The 19,021-nt window shown below is 35.2% G+C and overlaps 1 protein-coding gene across 2 annotated transcripts in view; it reads left to right on the top strand.

The window, feature by feature from the left end:
* SYAP1 (synapse associated protein 1) overlaps nucleotides 1-10,000 on the top strand; it is a 33,303-nt gene extending 23,303 nt beyond the window's left edge. The window contains exons 6-9 of one of the 2 annotated variants that reach the window (XM_021007439.2): nucleotides 94-239; nucleotides 2,445-2,503; nucleotides 2,952-3,099; nucleotides 6,456-10,000. In XM_021007439.2, the coding sequence (XP_020863098.1) occupies nucleotides 94-239; nucleotides 2,445-2,503; nucleotides 2,952-3,099; nucleotides 6,456-6,580 (478 nt within the window). In that variant the 3' untranslated portion in view covers nucleotides 6,581-10,000. Of the gene's footprint in view, nucleotides 1-93; nucleotides 240-2,444; nucleotides 2,504-2,951; nucleotides 3,100-6,452 lie in introns of both variants that reach the window. The other variant, XM_021007438.2, reaches the window with a different exon arrangement.
* Nucleotides 10,001-19,021: the final 9,021 nt, after the last annotated feature.

Here is a 19,021-nt window from a genome sequence, read left to right as displayed (position 1 = left end):
GAGAAATCACTGTTCGTTTTTTGCTGTAACTTTTTTTATCCCTCAAAAAATGAAAAGATTGTCTTTAATGTCTTTATTCATATTTGTCTTCAGTGTAAAAGAGGAAGTGTTTTGGAGGAATTACTTTTATCGTGTCTCCCTGATTAAACAGTCTGCACAGCTGACTGCGTTGGCAGCCCAGCAACAAGCCATAGGAAAAGAGGAGAACAGTGGCAGAGAAGGCGATTCACAACTGACAGGTACTTCACTCTGTGAAAATGATTTTTAGGGGCAGCTAGGTGGCGCAGTGGATAGAGCTTCAGCTTTGGAATCAGGAGGACCTGAGTTCAAATGCAGACTCAGACATTTGACACTTACTAGCTGTGTGACCCTGGGCAAGTCACTTAACCCTGATTGCCTCACCCCAAAAAAAAGATTTTTATTATTTTCTTTCACAAGTCTTTGAGACTTCTTTTTTTTGAGACGTCTAACCTGTTGCCTTATATAGCTCAAATGATAAGATTTTTTAAAAATGTTTTTTTCTAGAAGCAGTAGTCACTCCTTACCTGTCTTTTTTTCTTATCCTGCCCATTAAATGTTGATTCTTCAAGCCTTTCTCTTTTCTTTACTTTTTTCAGTTTCCCAGTTTTTTCACTTCTACATCATATCTTCTCCATTATTCCCCCAGTCATCCTGCCCATATTCCACCTTTTTCTTCTTATTCTTTCACCATTTGCTTTATTTCAGTTCTTCCCTTTTTTAATACCTTATTCTATCTCCCTTTCTTTATACTGAGCTCCCACAGCAAATTTCTCCTTCAAGTTTGCTAACTGATATGGCCAAAGATAGATAGATGTCTGTTCTCTGACACAAATTTAGTTTTGATTCAATTCCAATTATTTGTTCGAGGTACAGTGAAATTTAAAAATTTAATCTTTCACTTTGTGACAGTATAGTCTTAGTTATTGTTCAGAAAAATGTGTTCTCATGAACAAGTGAGATGCGTGTGTGTGTGTGTGTACCTATTGTGTGGCAGGCATTTTATTTAGACTACGGTCATAACTTCATATGTTGTGTGTTTGAAGTTTAGTGTTTTATTATGGGCATTGAAATGATATTTCACTTGGTGATCTCATCAGGTCCAGTGGATTCATTTATCATTTCTATGTAGATGATTCCCAGATTTCTAGACCCAAACCCACCTCATCTTTCTCCTCAACCTCAGTCCCACATTTTCGTCTGCCTTTTGGACATCTTGAAGTGGTTGTTCAGTAGGTATCTCAAACGCAATGTATTGAAAAGAAAAAAAGAGTTTGTTTTTCCCTTTGAACTTCACTTCAGTCCTTCCATTGATCCAGTCTGTTGCCATATTTTGCCATTTCTACCTTCACAAGATCTCTTATATATATTACTTTCTCCCCCCCTCACCATCTCTTCCCAGGAATATTGCAGTAGCTTTTTAATTGGTCTAAACCAGTCTACACTTTGGCTCCCTGTTATCTCCAGGATCCAAATATAAACTCATATTTTTGGCATTTGAAACTCTTCATAACCTGGCCATTTTTACCTTCTCCTTTCTTATATATGATTCTTCCCCATGTATGCTATAGTCTAGCAACTCTGGCTTTTTTGGATCTTCTGTACTATACTCCATTTTCGTTCTCTCTGCCTTTGTACCACCTGCCTCCTGTATCTGGAACACTGTCCCTCCTTACATCCGACTCTTAGCTTCCCTTGTTTACTTGAAGAATTGGTCCATATTCCACCTTCTGCAGGAGGCTTTTCCTGGTCCTTCCAGTTTCTTCTCATGCTATCTTCTGTTTATGCTATACATGTATTTTATGTACCTAGTTAATTATGTATTGTGTCCCCCATTGGAATGAGAGCTCCTGGAGAGCTGGGATGTTGTTTTTGCCTTTCTTTGTTTCCTCAGTAGTTAAAACAGTTCTTGACAGGGCTTAATAAGTGCTTGTTGATTTGACTTGACTTTGTACAATGAAGGATAATGGGATTGAACTGCCTTAAGAATCTTTATAACTGGGGCAGCTAGGTGGCACAATGGATAGAGCGCTGGCCCTGGATTCGGGGGGACCTGAGTTCAAATTAGGCCTCAGATACATAACACTCACCAGCTGTGTGACTCTGGGCAAGAAGTCACTTAACCCCAATTGCCTCACCAAAAAAACAAAAAGAATCTTTATAACTATGGTTTGAAAAATAAAATAATACCTTACATTTGTCTCTAGGGAAGAGAGTTAATCTGAAGCCTACCTTTATTAAGTATCAATTCATTCTTTTGCTTTTTTTTTATAAATTTTATTGGGTGGGAAATGTAAGAAAAAAAATGGCACTCATAATTTAAAGTTAAGCAATTTGTGATGCAACAATCTATTAACGGACATTTTAGTTAGAATTACTTAAAATTAATCCATCAATTATTGTCTCTTTGTATTCTCACTTCATAGAGGCAGTCCGACCTAAAACACCACCTGTTGCAATTAAATCTCAGCTTAAACCTCAAGAGGTAATATAATTCTATATTGTACTTAGGAGTTGAAGTATGGAATTAAAATAAACTTGTCTACTTAACTCAAATACTGTTTAAAAGTAATTAAGATATTGGGTCTTTTATCTGTTTAAAATGGAAGAATTCAGTGCTTGAGTAAACAAAGACGTTGCAGTTGAGGCACAGGACAATTTACAGCTATTACTAATTCTAGATTTAGTAATAGTGTGTGTGTGTGTGTGTGTGTGTGTGTGTGTGTGTGTGTGTGTGTGAATGTTTAGTGTTCCAAGGATGAGAATGATAAAAGTTTTGTGCTAGGAAGGATAAACATGATTATTTTCTTTTGCAACATGCAGGGTGAAAAAGTAGAATAAATATACCACATTGTTAACTGACTTAAAGAAAATCATAGAATATTTACAGTTGCTGTGGAAAAGTTTATAAAAACTCAATAATTGAATTTCAGGATGAGGAAGAGATATCAACTAGCCCTGGTGTATCTGAATTTGTTAGTGATGCCTTTGATGCTTGCAGCTTTAATCAGGAAGATCTAAGAAAGGAAATGGAACAGTTGGTGCTTGACAAAAAAGAGGAAGAAATGACTGTATTGGAAGGTAAGAAGACCTAGTTTATACAGTAAATTGCTGTTTGATATTACTTCATATTATTAGATTGATTATTAAAAATATTCTTTAAAATTAGTCGTATAACCATTTGAAAGATTTTAAAATAACATCAGCCTGTTTTGCATTGTGAACTATAAGGTAGATTGTAAATAGTTAGGTAGATACAGCATTTATCAAGACGTATTAAGTGCTTAGAATGTAACAGTATGCTAAGTTTAGGGAATACAAATACAACAAAAAGAAATTCTGTACCTTTAAGGAGTTTGCATTCTAATGGGGAAAGCCACCCAGGGGAGAGGAGGAGTTTAAAAAGTTGGCCAGGGAACCATGGGCTAAACCAGGCTTGAAGTGGGTGTGGCTGGTGTAGGTACTTCCTTAGACCAAGGTTCTATAGAGACGCTCTCCAACTGGAAGAAAAGGGTGTAATGGTGGAGACATTGTCAGCTGTTGCAATATGAATGGAGAAATTGTCCTGGAAGTCACAGATTCTCTTAGCATCTTCCTCATCAGTCTTGCTTGCAAGATTGTTTGTTTGTTTGTTTTTGGTGAGGCAGTTGGGGTTAAGTGACTTGTCCAGAGTCACACAGCTAAGAACTATTATGTGTCTGAGGACGGATTTGAACTCAGGTCCTCCTGACGCCAGGGCACTGCGTCCACTGCACCACCTAGCTGCCCCTTTTGCAAAATAGTTTAACCCAGGTTTACACAGTCCCAGAAGGAAATGTGGGAGAGAGACAAGGCAGAAAAGCACATTTATCCATCATTTTACTTAACTTACTTTTTCTGTTCAAATGACTCTGAAGTCTTTTTTTTTTGCAGTTAATAGTATTTTATTTCTTTCCAATTGCATGTAAAGATAGTTTTCACATTGTTTTTTGTAAAATTTTGAGTTCCAAATTTTTCTCCCTCCTTCCTTTCCCTTCCTGCTCCTCAGGACAGCAAGTAATCTGATATATAGGTTATACATATCTGTCATTTTAAAAGATAAACTTTCCAGCTGCTCTCTCTATCCTTGAATCTAAGCTTTTCTTAAACATATACAAAGCCTATTGGTGCCTGTTGAGCTAGCCATGGAATATACATAAGGCATTGAGTCAGGAAATAGCAAACTTTTCTCCTCCTACTTCAAAAGGTACAAAACAGAAGAGAATTTACTACCACACAAGGGGGAGGTGGCGTTGGCAAGAACAGACACCCCTCCTCACCTCAACCTCATAGTATCCCTACCTCCTTTGTGAGGTTGGTTCTTATTCTTTAAGTCCTAATGCCCTCCTGCCTCCTTTGCTTACATGTGCTAATATTGTTTTCTCCCTGGAGAATGTAAACTCCAGGAGGGCAGAGATAGTTTTATTTATCACAGTGCCTGGCACGTAGTTGGTGCCCAGTAAGTGTTGGTTAAATGTTATATAGGAAGCTAAGTAATTAGGTTCTTAAAAGCACAATTCCGTTGATATTTGAGATCTAAAGTTTCGTTCTGTTAAACAATAATTTATAAAAGTTCTGTTTTTTTCTCCAAGAAGTTTAAGTTCCACAAAATTGTTTATTCTTAATGCTTAAGAAAAATATATTGATTAATAAAATATTAGGGTATGTGAAAATAACATAGAAATTCATATCTTCTACCACTGAAGTAGAGAATATTTTACCGGTGTCAGTATTGATCTTAGAGAATCCAAATCCCTTCCTCTCATTTACACAGTAATGTTTCTATAGGTTACTTATTTTGCGATAATTGTTATGAAGTATGAGCCTTATTTAACCTTCATTAATTTTATATCTGCTAAAAAACAACTAAATTATCCAAACATACTATAACAAATTTAAGTTTATGAATTTATCATGCCCCAGCATGCTCACTCCTCCCAGCATACATTTTGATTCTGTATTATAACATGTATACTATTACATTAACTGTGGTTATCAGTTTTTGTGTTTCCTTTTTTCCTCTTTGCATACAAATTCCCTTAGAGCTTATCCTCTGACTTCAGCTGTCTCCTCTATGTGGATAGTTGTCATCCACTTGGAAAAATCAGACCTCCTATACATATATTTTGCTTGACTATACATATTTGTTATAAGGGTGTTTTTTTTGTTTTGTTTTGTTTGGTGACTGGGTTGGCAGAGAGAGGGAGCTAGGGATAGGGTAGCCCAAAAAAGGTCTAATTAAAGTATTTTTTAAATGCACAGAAGAATAAAAAGGAAGGCTAGAAAGAATCACAAGTAAGCAGAATAGCTTTGAAAGTTATTCATTGGATTTATTATATGATTTAAAAGAAAAGCAAGCTGTACATGCAGAAACAAAGATTTGCAGTTTAATGTACAATCTTCTTTTTCAGTTTTACTATGTTTATAGAAATGTCTGTTTTGTTTAGCTTTGTTAGGTTCAGAAAAAATTTTCAGTAATAAAATTAATGTAACACATCCACAGTAATAAAGTGGGAAAGTGTAATAGATGTCTCCTGAGAACAGTTTAGGGTTTTTTAAATGGTCATAGATAAAGTTGAGCATGAATAATTACTAGTTCATTCTTTGATTGGGTGGTTTTTTTAGTCAGCTTTGTTGTTTCCAATAGAATATTATTTTTCTCTTTAATTAAGTTTTTTTAATTATGAATTTGACAGTATATAAATATTGTCAACACACAAAGAACAAGAAAATTGATTGAATAAAAATCTGTATATGTAATTTAACAAAATAGTAATAAAGTTGCTGTATTTGTGTTTCTTTTACTTTTTGTTTTCTTCTGTGTCTTTTAAAAATAATCTATTAACGTTCTTTTGTAAAATGTCTTTCAAGTAGCTACCCACTCATAATAAATTTCTAAAAACACACACACACACACAGACACAAAATTAAGGGATACAAATCAGTACATTGGCCATATCTAAGAATACTAGCCTCATTCTTATGCCTGTAGTCTAGCTCCTGTTTACCAGGATAGGGAAAGTGTGTTTCATCATCAGTCTTTTGCTACTTTGGTCAGAGTTCTGAGACTTTTCATAAGTTTCTCTTCACAGATTTGTATGTTATAATTTGTTTAGGCATTACTCAGTTGATGACACTTACTTGTGTTTCCAGTTCTTTACTACCAAAAAGAGTGTATGTGTTGTCTCACAACCACTCTTAACAATTCTGGGTGGTTTTTTGTTTTGTTTGGGGGTTTTTTTTGGTCATCTTTACCAATCTGATGAGTATGAACTGAAAGTTTAGACTTATTTTAATTTATTTTTCTTACTATTAATGATTTGAGGCATTTTAAAAATATGGTTATTGATTGCTTGTATTTCTTCACTCGAAAATTCCCTGTTTCTGTATTTTAACTTTAATTTTATTTCTGACAGAAGAATCTGCAGATTGGGAAAAAGAACTACAGCAGGAACTTCAGGAATATGAAGTGGTGACAGAATCAGAGAAGCGGGATGAAAACTGGGACAAAGAAATTGAAGAAATGCTTCAGGAAGGAAATTAACTGTTTCATGGAATACAGCATAATCTTTAAATGTTCCATACACTGACATGAAATTTTGTTAGTTTGGACTCCCCCAAATAAGGAGAAACTGAAGAGTATATAATGGCATATTGAAGATCAGTATGTAGGGAAACAACCGGCATTATTTCTTTCTTTAAAATTAAATATAGTTTATTCCTAATAATCACAAATGTATGTTTCACATAACAGTAGCTTATTTGAATATAACTTAGGAGTCCTATTTGTAGGTTACATTGAGAATATAAAGGTAGCAGAAAATGAAGATTTTAGAATAGTACATTCCCTGAGGTTAAAAGTGGGACATCATTAATTTATTCTTCATGCAGAGTTTTATAAAATTTCTTCATGTTTGTACTTTTATCACTGTACATATGCATTAAAATACTTAACCATCTTTATTATCTCCTAAATGACCAAACCATGCCAAAGGTTAGAGGAAATATTTCAGAATTACTGTATAGTGGGAGTAGCTTCTTTTGGTAAGTACTTTCAGAAAACCTACCTAGAAGCCAAAAAATTTACTTCATATTGTTTTTTAATAGCTTAATCCTGGTATTGTTTGTAGTTTCTAATTAGAAAAACATTATTATAGTACTTATTTCTTTAAAAAAAAATGGGGAGGGGGAGAGCTTCACTTTTTTTGACCATACATAATTTTAATGATTTTCTTTTTGAATTACATGCCACTACCGTTTCAGATCTTGTAGACTTTTGAAACTTTTTGTATTAGTGGTACTCAGAAGATATTTAAATTTACATTTATTTTTTCTTGTTTAAGTAGAGCTGATGTGTATAACTACTTTAGCTTCATTCATACTAATTAAAGTTTTGTATTTATAAAATGTATTTATGTTCCTCTGGATAGAGACATACTAGAATATTAGTAACCATTACTGGCTTCATCCTGCTGAATAGTGCTAGTTAAGACATTTTTTTAGGGGACAGTGCTAATTTCATATAACGGACAACTGCCAGAACATTTCGTATGTTCTGAAGCCTTTACATTTTCTTGAAGGCCTTTATTTCCTAAGGGGTGGTGCTAAAAGTTAGCAGTTTTTTAATAAAAAGAGAAATGCTCCATGAACAACTCAGGTCCAGCAGACATTATCCCTTTAACACACACCGGCATTTTAAAAGAAAATCATGGTGGGCCATCATGAGGCATCTGTGCTGGTAAGCTGTAAATTACCAGTCAAGACCAAATCTCAGGATCTAAATTTTCTAAAGGTATGCATGAATTACATGGAACAAATGAGAGTTTTCAAGACCTTTTAGTCTATGGTGGGGTTCCTTTTGAAGGTACAAAAGTTCAGAGAAAGGGAATCTCCTCCTGAAGACTTTTCTGTTGATGGGAAACTTTGGGGTGGTGTTGGGTAATGAAGACAGAAGCAAAGAAAGGTAAGAAATGTCTGCCTGTTGATAGAGCTGTGAGGTTTCTGATGGGGGAAACAAAGATAAAATGATTTGGGGGGCAGAGAGGTAAAAACCATAGTAAAATGTTAAGATTGAGCCAGTGAGCTTAGATCGAAGGGAAAAAGAGACCTAAAATAGCAATATTACCATGCCACAGCTTTAATAAAATATTTTATGCGTGACATGGTTGGTTATTGAATTTAAAAACATAAATTGGTTATTAATTATCCTGTAAAAACTTTTATAAATATGAAAAAAAATTGTAAATGAATTTAAAGAGCAGTCTATTAACACAGCAATGCCTCATTTTCCAGGCATTGTCAGGAAATGATCATTTGTAGATGAGTAAATTTGCCAGATAACTGAAATTTAAACCTTTATTAAAACTTGAAAAAAAAATTAACATCTTTGTTAGAGCTATTGTCAGTATAGAGGCTGTTTGTCTGTATCCCTGTTCTCAGATGGTCTCAGGCTTCTCTGCTTTATTTGTTTGCTTTTTTGGTGGTCTCTTTCTCACTTCGAAAAGTCACATTGTTACTTCCAGTCTTTATCAAAAGTTTTCCTCTGTACTTTTTTTGCAATCGAGTATAATATAGAAAGAATTTTTGGTTTCCAAAAAAGGAACAGATAATCAACTGTTAAATCAGTAAATTTTATTTTTGCACAATTCCAAGTCAGTAGGCTTTAAGGGTAGCAGCATACTGACAGAAATAACGGGGTAGCCATTTTTTTTCAGTGGCGTGAAATATTTTTCCCATTTGTTTCCTGTGATCCAGATTGAGATTGTCTGAAATCTGACTGCTAAAGTGACAACATTTGACCCAATATGAATACATATGAAAAAGAATAAATATTAACTAAGGCAATAACTATTTAGCATTGAGTAGTAAAAAATTATTTAAGCTGGTTTTGGCAGATATATTTAAATACTAAAATATTGATGGTATCTATTTGTATTACAAGTTACAAGTGCTCACAGCATGGAACAAATCTAGATAGGGCTGCCACTTTTGTCAAAAAGAATTTTCTCTATTAAGTTAAACTTGGACCTGATTTCAAATTTTCTCTCTTCACTCCAAAATGGAAACCCTTAATTACAGTTTTTGAGATTTTTTTTTAAAGTCTCAGTGATTTTAGAATGGATATGAAGGATTTATCAAGATTCATTATAGTAACTTTGTTTTCAGTTTTTTTTTTTTATGCTCTTTTATAAATGAATATTTTCAGGATCAACAGTTGCCAAGTTTAAAGCATTGTTTTAAGGCCTGTAAGCAGTTTGTTAAAAAAGGTAACAATACAAGTTCTCTGTGACTTGCAAAAGTGTATATACATAATTGGTGTAGCCACTTTTAGTTATACAATTGTCTTAAATTTTTGCATATTTTTATATATAATCTAATATGAAACTTGTGCACGGTGGTTTTTTTGTTTTGGGTTTTTGGTTTGTTTGGGGGTTTTTTGCTTTTGATAAGAGGAAACCCTAAAATATTAAGAAATGATATATAACTGGCAATTAGTTTCATTTTGGCAGGTTTGGGATTTTTTTATTTAAGAAATTAATAAAGATTTGATTATTGCCAGTAATTCTGTTATGAGGAAGGAGGTAAGTTACCTTATGAATAGGTACTTTCACAGCCTAAATTAAGGAAGAGCCTAAAATGACAAATAATCCATAATTTGCTACCAAGAACAGTAGTATTTTATACTAAAGCTTGTTATAAGCTCAAGATAAATGACAGCAGATAATATATCTGTAATTAATGCAAGCATGTATTATATCTACTTAAAAATCTGTTAATTTCTCATAAAACTATTATAAATCATTAGTGATCTTCAGACTCAGGGATTCATTCAAGTATTGCTATTTGTAATTTTTCTTTAAAAAAAATTACTCAGCATGGAATTCACTGAATACATCCAGGTGACTTACCCAGTTATAAATTTTTGATGCACTTTATCCTGAATAAATCCTGATTTTAGTGGGAAGATTTAAGTTGTGTCTTCTTGGATTTCTAAATACTCTTTTTCTGAAATAATGTCCTAAATATTTCAAAGTTATAAGGTATGTGGATTCACAAAATTAGAAGAGTCTGACAGGAGACAGAACAATTTGTATTGTCAATAAAATGAAATATGTCCTTAGCATATAACTTATCAACAAACATTTATTTTTCTTATTCTTTTTAAATTTTATTTATTTATTTATTTATTGTTAGTTTTCAACATTCACTTTTGTAAGATTTTTGGGTTTTAAATTTTCTTCCCCTCCCTAAGATGGAATGTATTCTGATATAGACTCTCCATGTACAATCATATTAAACATATTTCCACATTAGTCATCTTGTAAAGAAGAATCAGAACCAAAGGGAAACACCACAAGAAAGAAAAAGAGAGAAAATAGTATGTTTCAGTCTATATTTAGACACTACGGTTCTTTCTGTGGATGCGGATAGCATTTCCCATCACGAGTCCTTTGGAATTGTCTTAGATCATGGCATTGCTAGAGAAGAGCGAAGTATCAAAGTTGGTTATCGTATAAAGTTGCTGTTACTGTGTATAATGTACCCCTGGTTCTGCTCACTTTACTCAACATCAGTTCATGTAAGTCTTTCCAGATTTTTCTGAAGTCAGCCTGTTCATCATTTCTTATAGCACAATAGTATTCCATTATGTTCGTGTACCACAACTTGTTCAGCCATTCTCCAATTGATGGGCATCCCCTCAATTTCCAATTCTTTGCCATTGTAAAAAGAGCTATTACAAATATTTGTGTACATGTGAGTCCTTTTCCCATCTTTATGATCTCTTTGGGAGACAGACCTAGAAGTGGTGTTGCTGGATCAAAGGGTATGCACAGTTTTATAGCCCTTTGGGCATAGTTCCAAATTGTTCTCCAGAATGGTTGGATCAGTTCATAACTCCACCAACAATGTATTAGTGTTCCAATTTTCCTTCATCTTCTCCAACATTTATCATTTTCCTTCAACAAGCATTTATTAAGCACTAACTGTGTGCCAGATATTGTGCTAAGTGTTACAGATACAAATACAAAGAATTAAACAATCCTGGTCTCAATAAGTTCCATTTTAACAATATTATCCATACAAAGATGATATTATTGACCTATTATTAGGGCCCAAATATTCTAAAGTTTGCACGCTCTTTGGTTTTGAGTTTCTTCCCCTCAGTGGTAAACATTTTATGCTTTCCTGCACACACCTAGCTTGTGAACAATGGCACTCACTTGCAAGACAGTTGACTATGGCTTGGAGAGCGAAGAAAAACTAATTAATGGTCCATTGAGAGATTAAACCTGTGACCTGGGATGTCATGTTTTAATGAATGAATTAAAACATGAAGTCATGTTTTAATGAATTTAACTAATTGGACAATTTCTTATTAACACATAGTATTTCTTTGGAAACTACTAAAACATCTAAACTATTGTCACGTTCCTTAGTCCCTAACCTGCTCTGCCCTCTCCTTTTCTTATGTGCTATGGAGTGTTCCATTCTACTGTTAACAAACTGCTGTTCTTACTAGACTTCTTCCTTTTACACTCTTTCCCATCTTATAATCAAGGAAACCTGACTCTTTACCCAAAGGACACTAAATCCTTCACCACCTCATCTGTTACAGAAATCATCTCTTCACCTTCTCTCATTGACCTCATCATACTAAGGTAGGAAGAGTGAGCACATTCCCTGCTCTCCACTGTCATTTCCTAGACCTTCTCCCTGTTGCAATCACTGCAACCTTTTTGAGATTCAGTCTATCTAGATACTAAATGGTGGTTACCTACCCACTCCACAGTGTTTGTCCCTCATTTCTCAAGATATTCAGTAGGTGTCTCATGGTGTTTCTATATGCCCCAACACCTTACCATTAGCTTGAAGACTTCAACGTATATATTGATATGTTCTCAGACATGCTGGCTCATTGTCCTCAAATCCCTTGACCTGTATTTTAACTATTTCTGCCAGATACAAGGATGTTCATACCCTCAGTCTTTTGGAGACTCCCACCCCTGCCTTTTGTCCTCCTACTTTAATGCTGCTGAATGAAGTCGCACAATCATCCTCTGGCTTCACTACAAATGGGTTACCTAATTACAACTGACTTCTTCATTGCTGTATGTTAATCTTTTATTCTTCCCTAATTGACTCCTGATGGAACTTTGCAGAGGGTCTGTTCAAGATCTCAGGCTATGTACTTCATCCTTCTTCCCTTCCATTCCCGATTTCTTGGAAGCAGAGGATTTCACTTCAAACTTTACCAAGAAAGTCGAAGCACTCTATGATGAACTCACTGTTCTCCCCAACTTTATGCTTCAAATCACCTCAACATCATTTTCCATTCTTACCTCCGTGTTCAGCCTTGGAAGACAAGATCGTCAAGATGACCAGGCTGTCCCCTCTACTTTGTGCGCTTGATTTGATACTGTCCTTTCCCCTTCCAGGAGCTTCCAACTTTTGTGATTTTCCTATGTACTTAGTACATAGATTTTCCATTGACATTTCTTCCCACCTGCTGACCAAAATGCCCAAATAAAAATAAAATGCCCAACATAAAAAACCCTTTACTTGGCCCTGCTGGTACCTAAAGATGTTAAACTATGCCTTCCCTCCTTTTCACAGCCAAAATCACTTTAGTTGCCTTCACTTAATTTCTCACGTACTTAACATTAGCAGTCCATTTTCTAACCCTACCACTTGATTAAAACTGTCTTCCGAAGTTACCAATGGTCTCTTTTAATTTTTAAAAGTATATGACAAGTTGATTACATTGTTTCCAGAGCTGTTCTATTTGTCTCTGCCTCCCTGTGAACTTCTTTCTGTTCTTCCTGTGCATTTAAAAATGTTTCATTAATATTTTTTTTATTTCACATCACTTTAAAAAAAAAGCCTTCCCTTGCAACAAATAATCACATAAACATGCAAAAAAACCCCAAAACCCACAGGCCACTTGAAAATGTATGTCTCATTATGTACTTCTCTGTCAGTATTTCACCTCTCTTATGAAATTTCTTAATCTTTCAAAGTTATTTTATTTTACATTTTGTAGTTATTGCATAAATTAATCTGCTCACTTTTAATTGCATCAGTTTACACAAGTCTTCCAAGGTTTTTTTTTAATCTACCCCTTTCATAATTTCTTATAAACAGTAGTATTCCATAACATTACATTCCATAATTTGTTAGTCATTCTCCAATTGGCTAAGGCACTTCTTTAGTTTGCAGTTACTTGCTACAACAAAAAGTGCTGCTACAAATACTGTGTTCAGAAAGGTGCTTTTCTTTCTTTGATCTCTTTGGGAAATATGCTTAGTAGTGCTATCACTGGGTCAAAAGAATATATACTGGTTAATGACTTTGATGATTACTATTTCTTTTAAAATACTATTTGTTATATAAGGTGGCTCTCTGGAAGGGTCAGGAAGAGGGATACTAGGGGAAACTGGTGATGTAAAAAACAAAAGATAGCAATAAAAATGTATTTTAAAAATAAAAGTTTTTTTAAACAGTGTTTTGTAATTAGGTTCTTGTAATTTCTATATGTCTTGGTAGGTGAACTCTTATACATTCTATGTATGGATTTTCTCTTTGCTGGATTTTGTTGATAATATACAGAAATACTAATAATATATGTGGTTTTATATGCTGCTCTGTTTAAGCTACTCATTTTTGGTTGATTTTTAGTTAAATCTATAAGATGTGCAAAAAGGAATAATTTTGTTTCTTTGCTTCAATTAATTTTCTTGTCTTCTAGAATTATTAACAAACAATAGCTGTTATAATGGACATCCTTATTTTATCCATGATTTGTTGCAAAGGCCTCTAGTGTTTCTGTAGTACAAGTAATATGGGTTTGTGGATTTAGATAGATAACATTTACTTTAAAGAACAGTCATTTATATTCTTATGCTTTTTAATGATTTTTAACAGAAATGGATGTTGTCTTTTGTTATTGATATTTTAGTTGTATTTAGAGTTTCCTAATAACTGAACTGACCTAAATCCCTGGTATAAATTCAATCTGGTCATAGTGCAAAGTCTTTCTGATATCTTGTTATATCCTCCTTGCCATTATTCTATTCATTAATATCCATAAGGGTTATTGATCCATAGTTTTCTTTCTTTACTTTGTCTCCCTGATTAGGTAGCATGACTATATTTGTTTCATAGAGGTAATTTGATAGGATCCCCTTTTGCCTGTTTTGTTTTTTCAGTTTATGTAATATTAGAAGTAATTTTTTTTAAAAATATTTTATAGAATTCATTTGTAAATCCATGTGGTCCTGTAGTTTTTGTAACTTTATTTGTGGCTTATTCATTTTCACTTTATTTGATGAGTTTATTATTTTAAGTTCTCTATTATTCTGTTCATCTGGGTATTTTTATTTTTATAAATTCACATTTCATTTAATTTGTTTCATTGGCATAAATTTGGGTTAAATAGTTTTTCAATTTCCTTTATTTTCTTTCTCCATATTGTAAATTCTTTTTCATTTTTTATATTAACAGTTTTGTTTCTCACTTAAAGGAAATCAAACTGCCTAATGAGTTATGTCTTACTAGTTTTTAAAACTAGGTCCCAACTTTATCAATCTGATGGAGTTTTTTGCTTTCAATTTTCTTTCTCAAGGAATACAGTAATTCTTAAATTATCTCTGCTTAACCTGTTTTCTGGGTTGTTTTTTGTTGTGGGTTACCTTACAGTTTCCCAGTCTTTCAATTTTGTTTTAATTTTTCTTTTTCTCCTGGAATCGTTGAGTTCTGTTCCCCTCTTTCTAATTTTCAGGGAGTTCTCTTACTTCTGTAATGTTTCCCCCACTTTCTATTTGAAGTTACTCTCCAATTTTTTCATGGAGAATATTTCTTTCACCTTTAAGTACATTTTTTTTAGTCTTTTGCTTCATTTCTTTCAACCATACTTGTGTCTGTGAGTCCCTGTGGTCAAGACATTCTTTTTCCTTCTTTTTCTGACAAGCTACTTGTTCTAACTGTGTAAGGGACTATTCTACAGATGTGCCTCTTGAGTATCTTTTTCCCATAGTAGCTCTTTATTTGTGCTCCTTAATTTACTCAGCCTTAATTCCTCATTTGGTATTTTATATCAGGACCAGGCTCTACCACCTCCCACAATCTTGGATGGGGTGATTAGGCCTTGTTTGGTCCTGACATTTATTTCCCAGGTTCCTGCTGCTGGTTTCCACTTCCCTTAGTGAATCTTCACTCAGGATTCTGTCAAGCTTCAGGCTTCCCCTTACAGACTTCTGTGTTCTTCAGTCTCCTGGTTCATCAGGAGTTAGGGCACTGCTGGCCTATGAACCACCTGTAGATCATCCATTAGAGAGTTACAAGTTTCCAGTCCCCCTGTAATGTTCCCTGTAAGAGTACTGGCAGACTTCTATCCTCTTTACCTGTTCTGGTGATGACTTTTTCAAAGGCAAGTCATGCCAGATTAACCTCATTTCCTTTTTCTCAGGATTGCTAAACTAGTAGAAGAGGGAAATGCTGTGGATATAGTTACCAAAAGATTTTAGCAAAGCTTTTGATATCTCATGCTATTCTTGTGGAGAAAATGGAGAGATATGGATTAGATGAGAATACAATTAGATGGATTCAGAACTGGTTGTGTTGGCCAGAATCAAAGAGAAGTTGTTAAAAGTAGGAGCTTTCTAGTGGAGACCTGAGATCTATGCCTAGGCCTATGATGTTTGACATTTTTATCAATGACTTAAATAAAGGCATAAGTGGCATGCTTATAATATGGTCAGATGATACAAAGTTGGAAGAGATAACACTCAGTTATCCTAAGTTTCCCCATCTGTAAAATGAGCTGGAGAAGGAAATGGCAAACTACTCCAGTATCTTTGTAAGAAAACCTCAAATGGGGTCATGAAGAGTTAGATACAACAAATGCATGAACACCACCAACACCAAAGTGATAGAATTTTTACTGGATAGAATATATTAAGATGCAAAGTCTTAAGACTCTTGGGTACAAAAAACCAACTTAGAAGTATAAAATGAGTTAGGCATTCTTACAAAATGGCTCTGAGAAAGAGCTGTGGGTTTAGTGGATTGCAAGTTCATTATTAGTCATCAGTTTGATATGGCAACCATCTTGCTCTGCATCGAGAGCTGTAGCTTACAGGAATAGAGAAGTGATAATTACATCGTACTATGCCATTGTGAGACTCCATTTGGAGCTCTGTATTCAGTTCTGGTGCCACGCTAGAGGAATGATATTGACAAGACAGAAAATGTTCAGAGGAAGTAAACCAGAATGGTGAAGGACCTTGAGTCCATATCATGAGCATCAATTGAAAGAATAAGAGGTGGTTAACCTAGAGAAGTGAACTCTTGAGGAAGATATAAGAACTACTTTAGAGAATTTGAAGGCAGCTATTCTGTAGATGAGGGATTAGACCTTTGTTTTACCTCAGAGGGCTATAAATTATAAAGATAGTATAAATTATAGAGATGAAAACTTAGGTCCAATGTCAGGAAAAACTTCCTAACGTATCAGCTGTTCAAAAATGGAATTATCTTGGGGCAGCTAGGTGCACAGTGGATACAGCACTGGCCCTGGATTCAGGAGGACCTGAGTTCAAATCCAGTCTCAGACACATAACACTAGCACTGTGACCCTGGACAAGTCACTTAACCCTATTGCCTAGCCAAAAAAAAAAAAAGGAATTATACATCTCTGGATGTTGTAGAGCCCCTTCTTGGAGGGCTTTATGCAGAGGCTGGAATACCACTTCTTCAGGATTTTAGAGTGGAGATCCCATTCACAGATAGGTTGTACTAGATTTCTAGTGAAGTCCCTTCTGAATCAACATCTTTAATTCCATGACCCCCTTCCCAATGTTAGAAGGATTCTGCCTGGCTATTTGAGTCCCAGCCTGGATGAAAGTGTTTACTCTTGTTTCTCTTTGGCACAGTAGATTGAGTGTGAGACAAGAAGACTTTAATTAAAAATTAATTAAAATTTAGTTAGAAACAAACAAGATTTCTTTACAATGGCAATGGATATCTTTCTGCCAAAAAGATATGCAAGTGGCATAAAATGGACCAGAAGTGAGTGGCGAAGCCACTCCAGGGACCTGTCCAAGAAATTGATAACTATTGTTATTGGAATTTAAGGGACCTCAAGTCTCTCCCTTCCCTCTTCAAGCCATCCTTCACTCATCTGTCAAATTGATCTTCCTAAAAGTACAAGTTTGAGCATGTCACCTCTGCTATTCAGTAATCTCCAGTGGTTCCCTATTAACTCCAGGGTCTTTTTGTCTTCAAAAGAATCTTATAAGCTGTACCCTCTCATACTTTTTGAGCCTTCTAACCCCTTCTTCAATTGTTGTTGTTTGAGACTCTGTGCCCCCGTTTTGGGGTTTCCTTGGCAAAGATGATAGAGTGGTGTTCCACCTCCTCCAGCTCATTTAACAGATGAAGAACTGAGGCAAACAGTGGGTCACACAGCTTCTCCCTCATGTTCTCATCCACAAAGTCTTGGTGCTTTTATTAAGAGAGGTCGTCATTCCTTTCTAATACAAATCAGGGATGGCTTTGGCTATGGCTCCAGCTTTCAAACTACATTTCTCCATACTTCTGCCAACTGATGATTAGTAGAAAGGAAAATGTCGACTTCAACTTTAATCAATTCCAGCCATTCATTGAAAAAAAAAACAAGACTAGTAAAAGAATTGTGTATCTATAAATTTAATTCAGGACAAAATTTTAAAGAACCCAGTTCCTTATATTTACATATTAATAAAGTTACAAATTCAATTTAGGATTCCAGAATGGATTCATGGAGATATGTACATTTTTATTATAAAATTTTGATCAAGAGACATGTGTTATAGTGTATGGAGAGCTGGCCTCTAAATCAAGAATTGGGTTCTGACATGTGTTGGCAATGTAACTGTTGTTCCTCCTTCATTCTCAGGAGGTTGCCTGAGCTCTCCCTAGTTTCCCTCAGAAACAACACTAAATCAACACTCCAAACAGATTCTGAAGTGACAGAACCCACAAAAAAGATGGCGTGAAACAATTTTCCAGCTCAAGATAACTTAGAAGGACTTCAGGAAAGGTCTGAAAGTAAAAGGTGAGTGCAACCAGTACAGGTGGTGTCCAGGCAAGTCAGAGGAAGGCTCTTAGCCCCGGCAGAGATCAGCAACCTAGTCCCCTAGGTCCTGGCTGAGCAAGGTAGTGGCACAACAGGCCAGCTCTGAGACTTCCAGCCCCAGTACAGAAGGCAAATTGCCAGCCCTGGAACCTCAGCACAGCAGGCAGGACTAGGCTGGGCCATCGTCACCACAGTGGGCAAGCCACCAGTACCTGAGGCCCCTGCTTGGAAAGCCAGTGATCAGGCCCCTATCCCACAGCACAAGAAGCTTGGAACAGTGCCCCCTCTGCCCTAGGAGCAGAGCTCAATTTTTTAAAATGAGCAAAAAACCGAAAAGATCCCTGACCATAGAAAGCTACTATGGTGACAGGGAAGATCCAAATACAAACCCGGAAGAGGACAACAAGGTCAAAATGCCTACATGTGAAGCCTCAAAGGGGAAGATGAATTAGTCTGAAGCCCATAAAGTCCTCTTGGAAGAACTCAAAAAGGATTCTAAAAATGAAGTAAGAGAGATAGAAGAAAAATTGGGAAAAGAAATTAGAGATGTGCAGGAGAATTAGGGGAAAAAAAGTCAACAGCTTGGAAAAGGAAGCACAAAATTTGACTAAAGAAAACAACTCCTTTAAAAGTAGAATTAGGGGGCATAGTGGATAGAGCACTGGCCCTGAAGTCAGGAGGACCTGAGTTCAAATCTGGCCTCAGCCCAAACATTTGACACTTACTAGCTGTGTGATCCTAGGCAAGTCACTTAACCCCAATTGCCTTAAAAAAAATGTTTTTAATAAAAAAAAAAGCAGAATTGGCCACATGGAAAAGGAGGTACAAAAGCTAACTGAAGAAATAATTCCTTAAAAATCAGAATTGGGC

Source organism: Phascolarctos cinereus, unplaced genomic scaffold, assembly GCF_003287225.1.
Source record: "Phascolarctos cinereus isolate Bilbo 61053 unplaced genomic scaffold, phaCin_HiC Scaffold_726;HRSCAF=1367, whole genome shotgun sequence".
In the NCBI taxonomy this organism is placed as follows: domain Eukaryota; kingdom Metazoa; phylum Chordata; class Mammalia; order Diprotodontia; family Phascolarctidae; genus Phascolarctos; species Phascolarctos cinereus.
The sequence above is the reverse complement of the archived record's forward strand: the minus strand, read 5'-3'. Positions and strand labels throughout refer to the sequence as shown.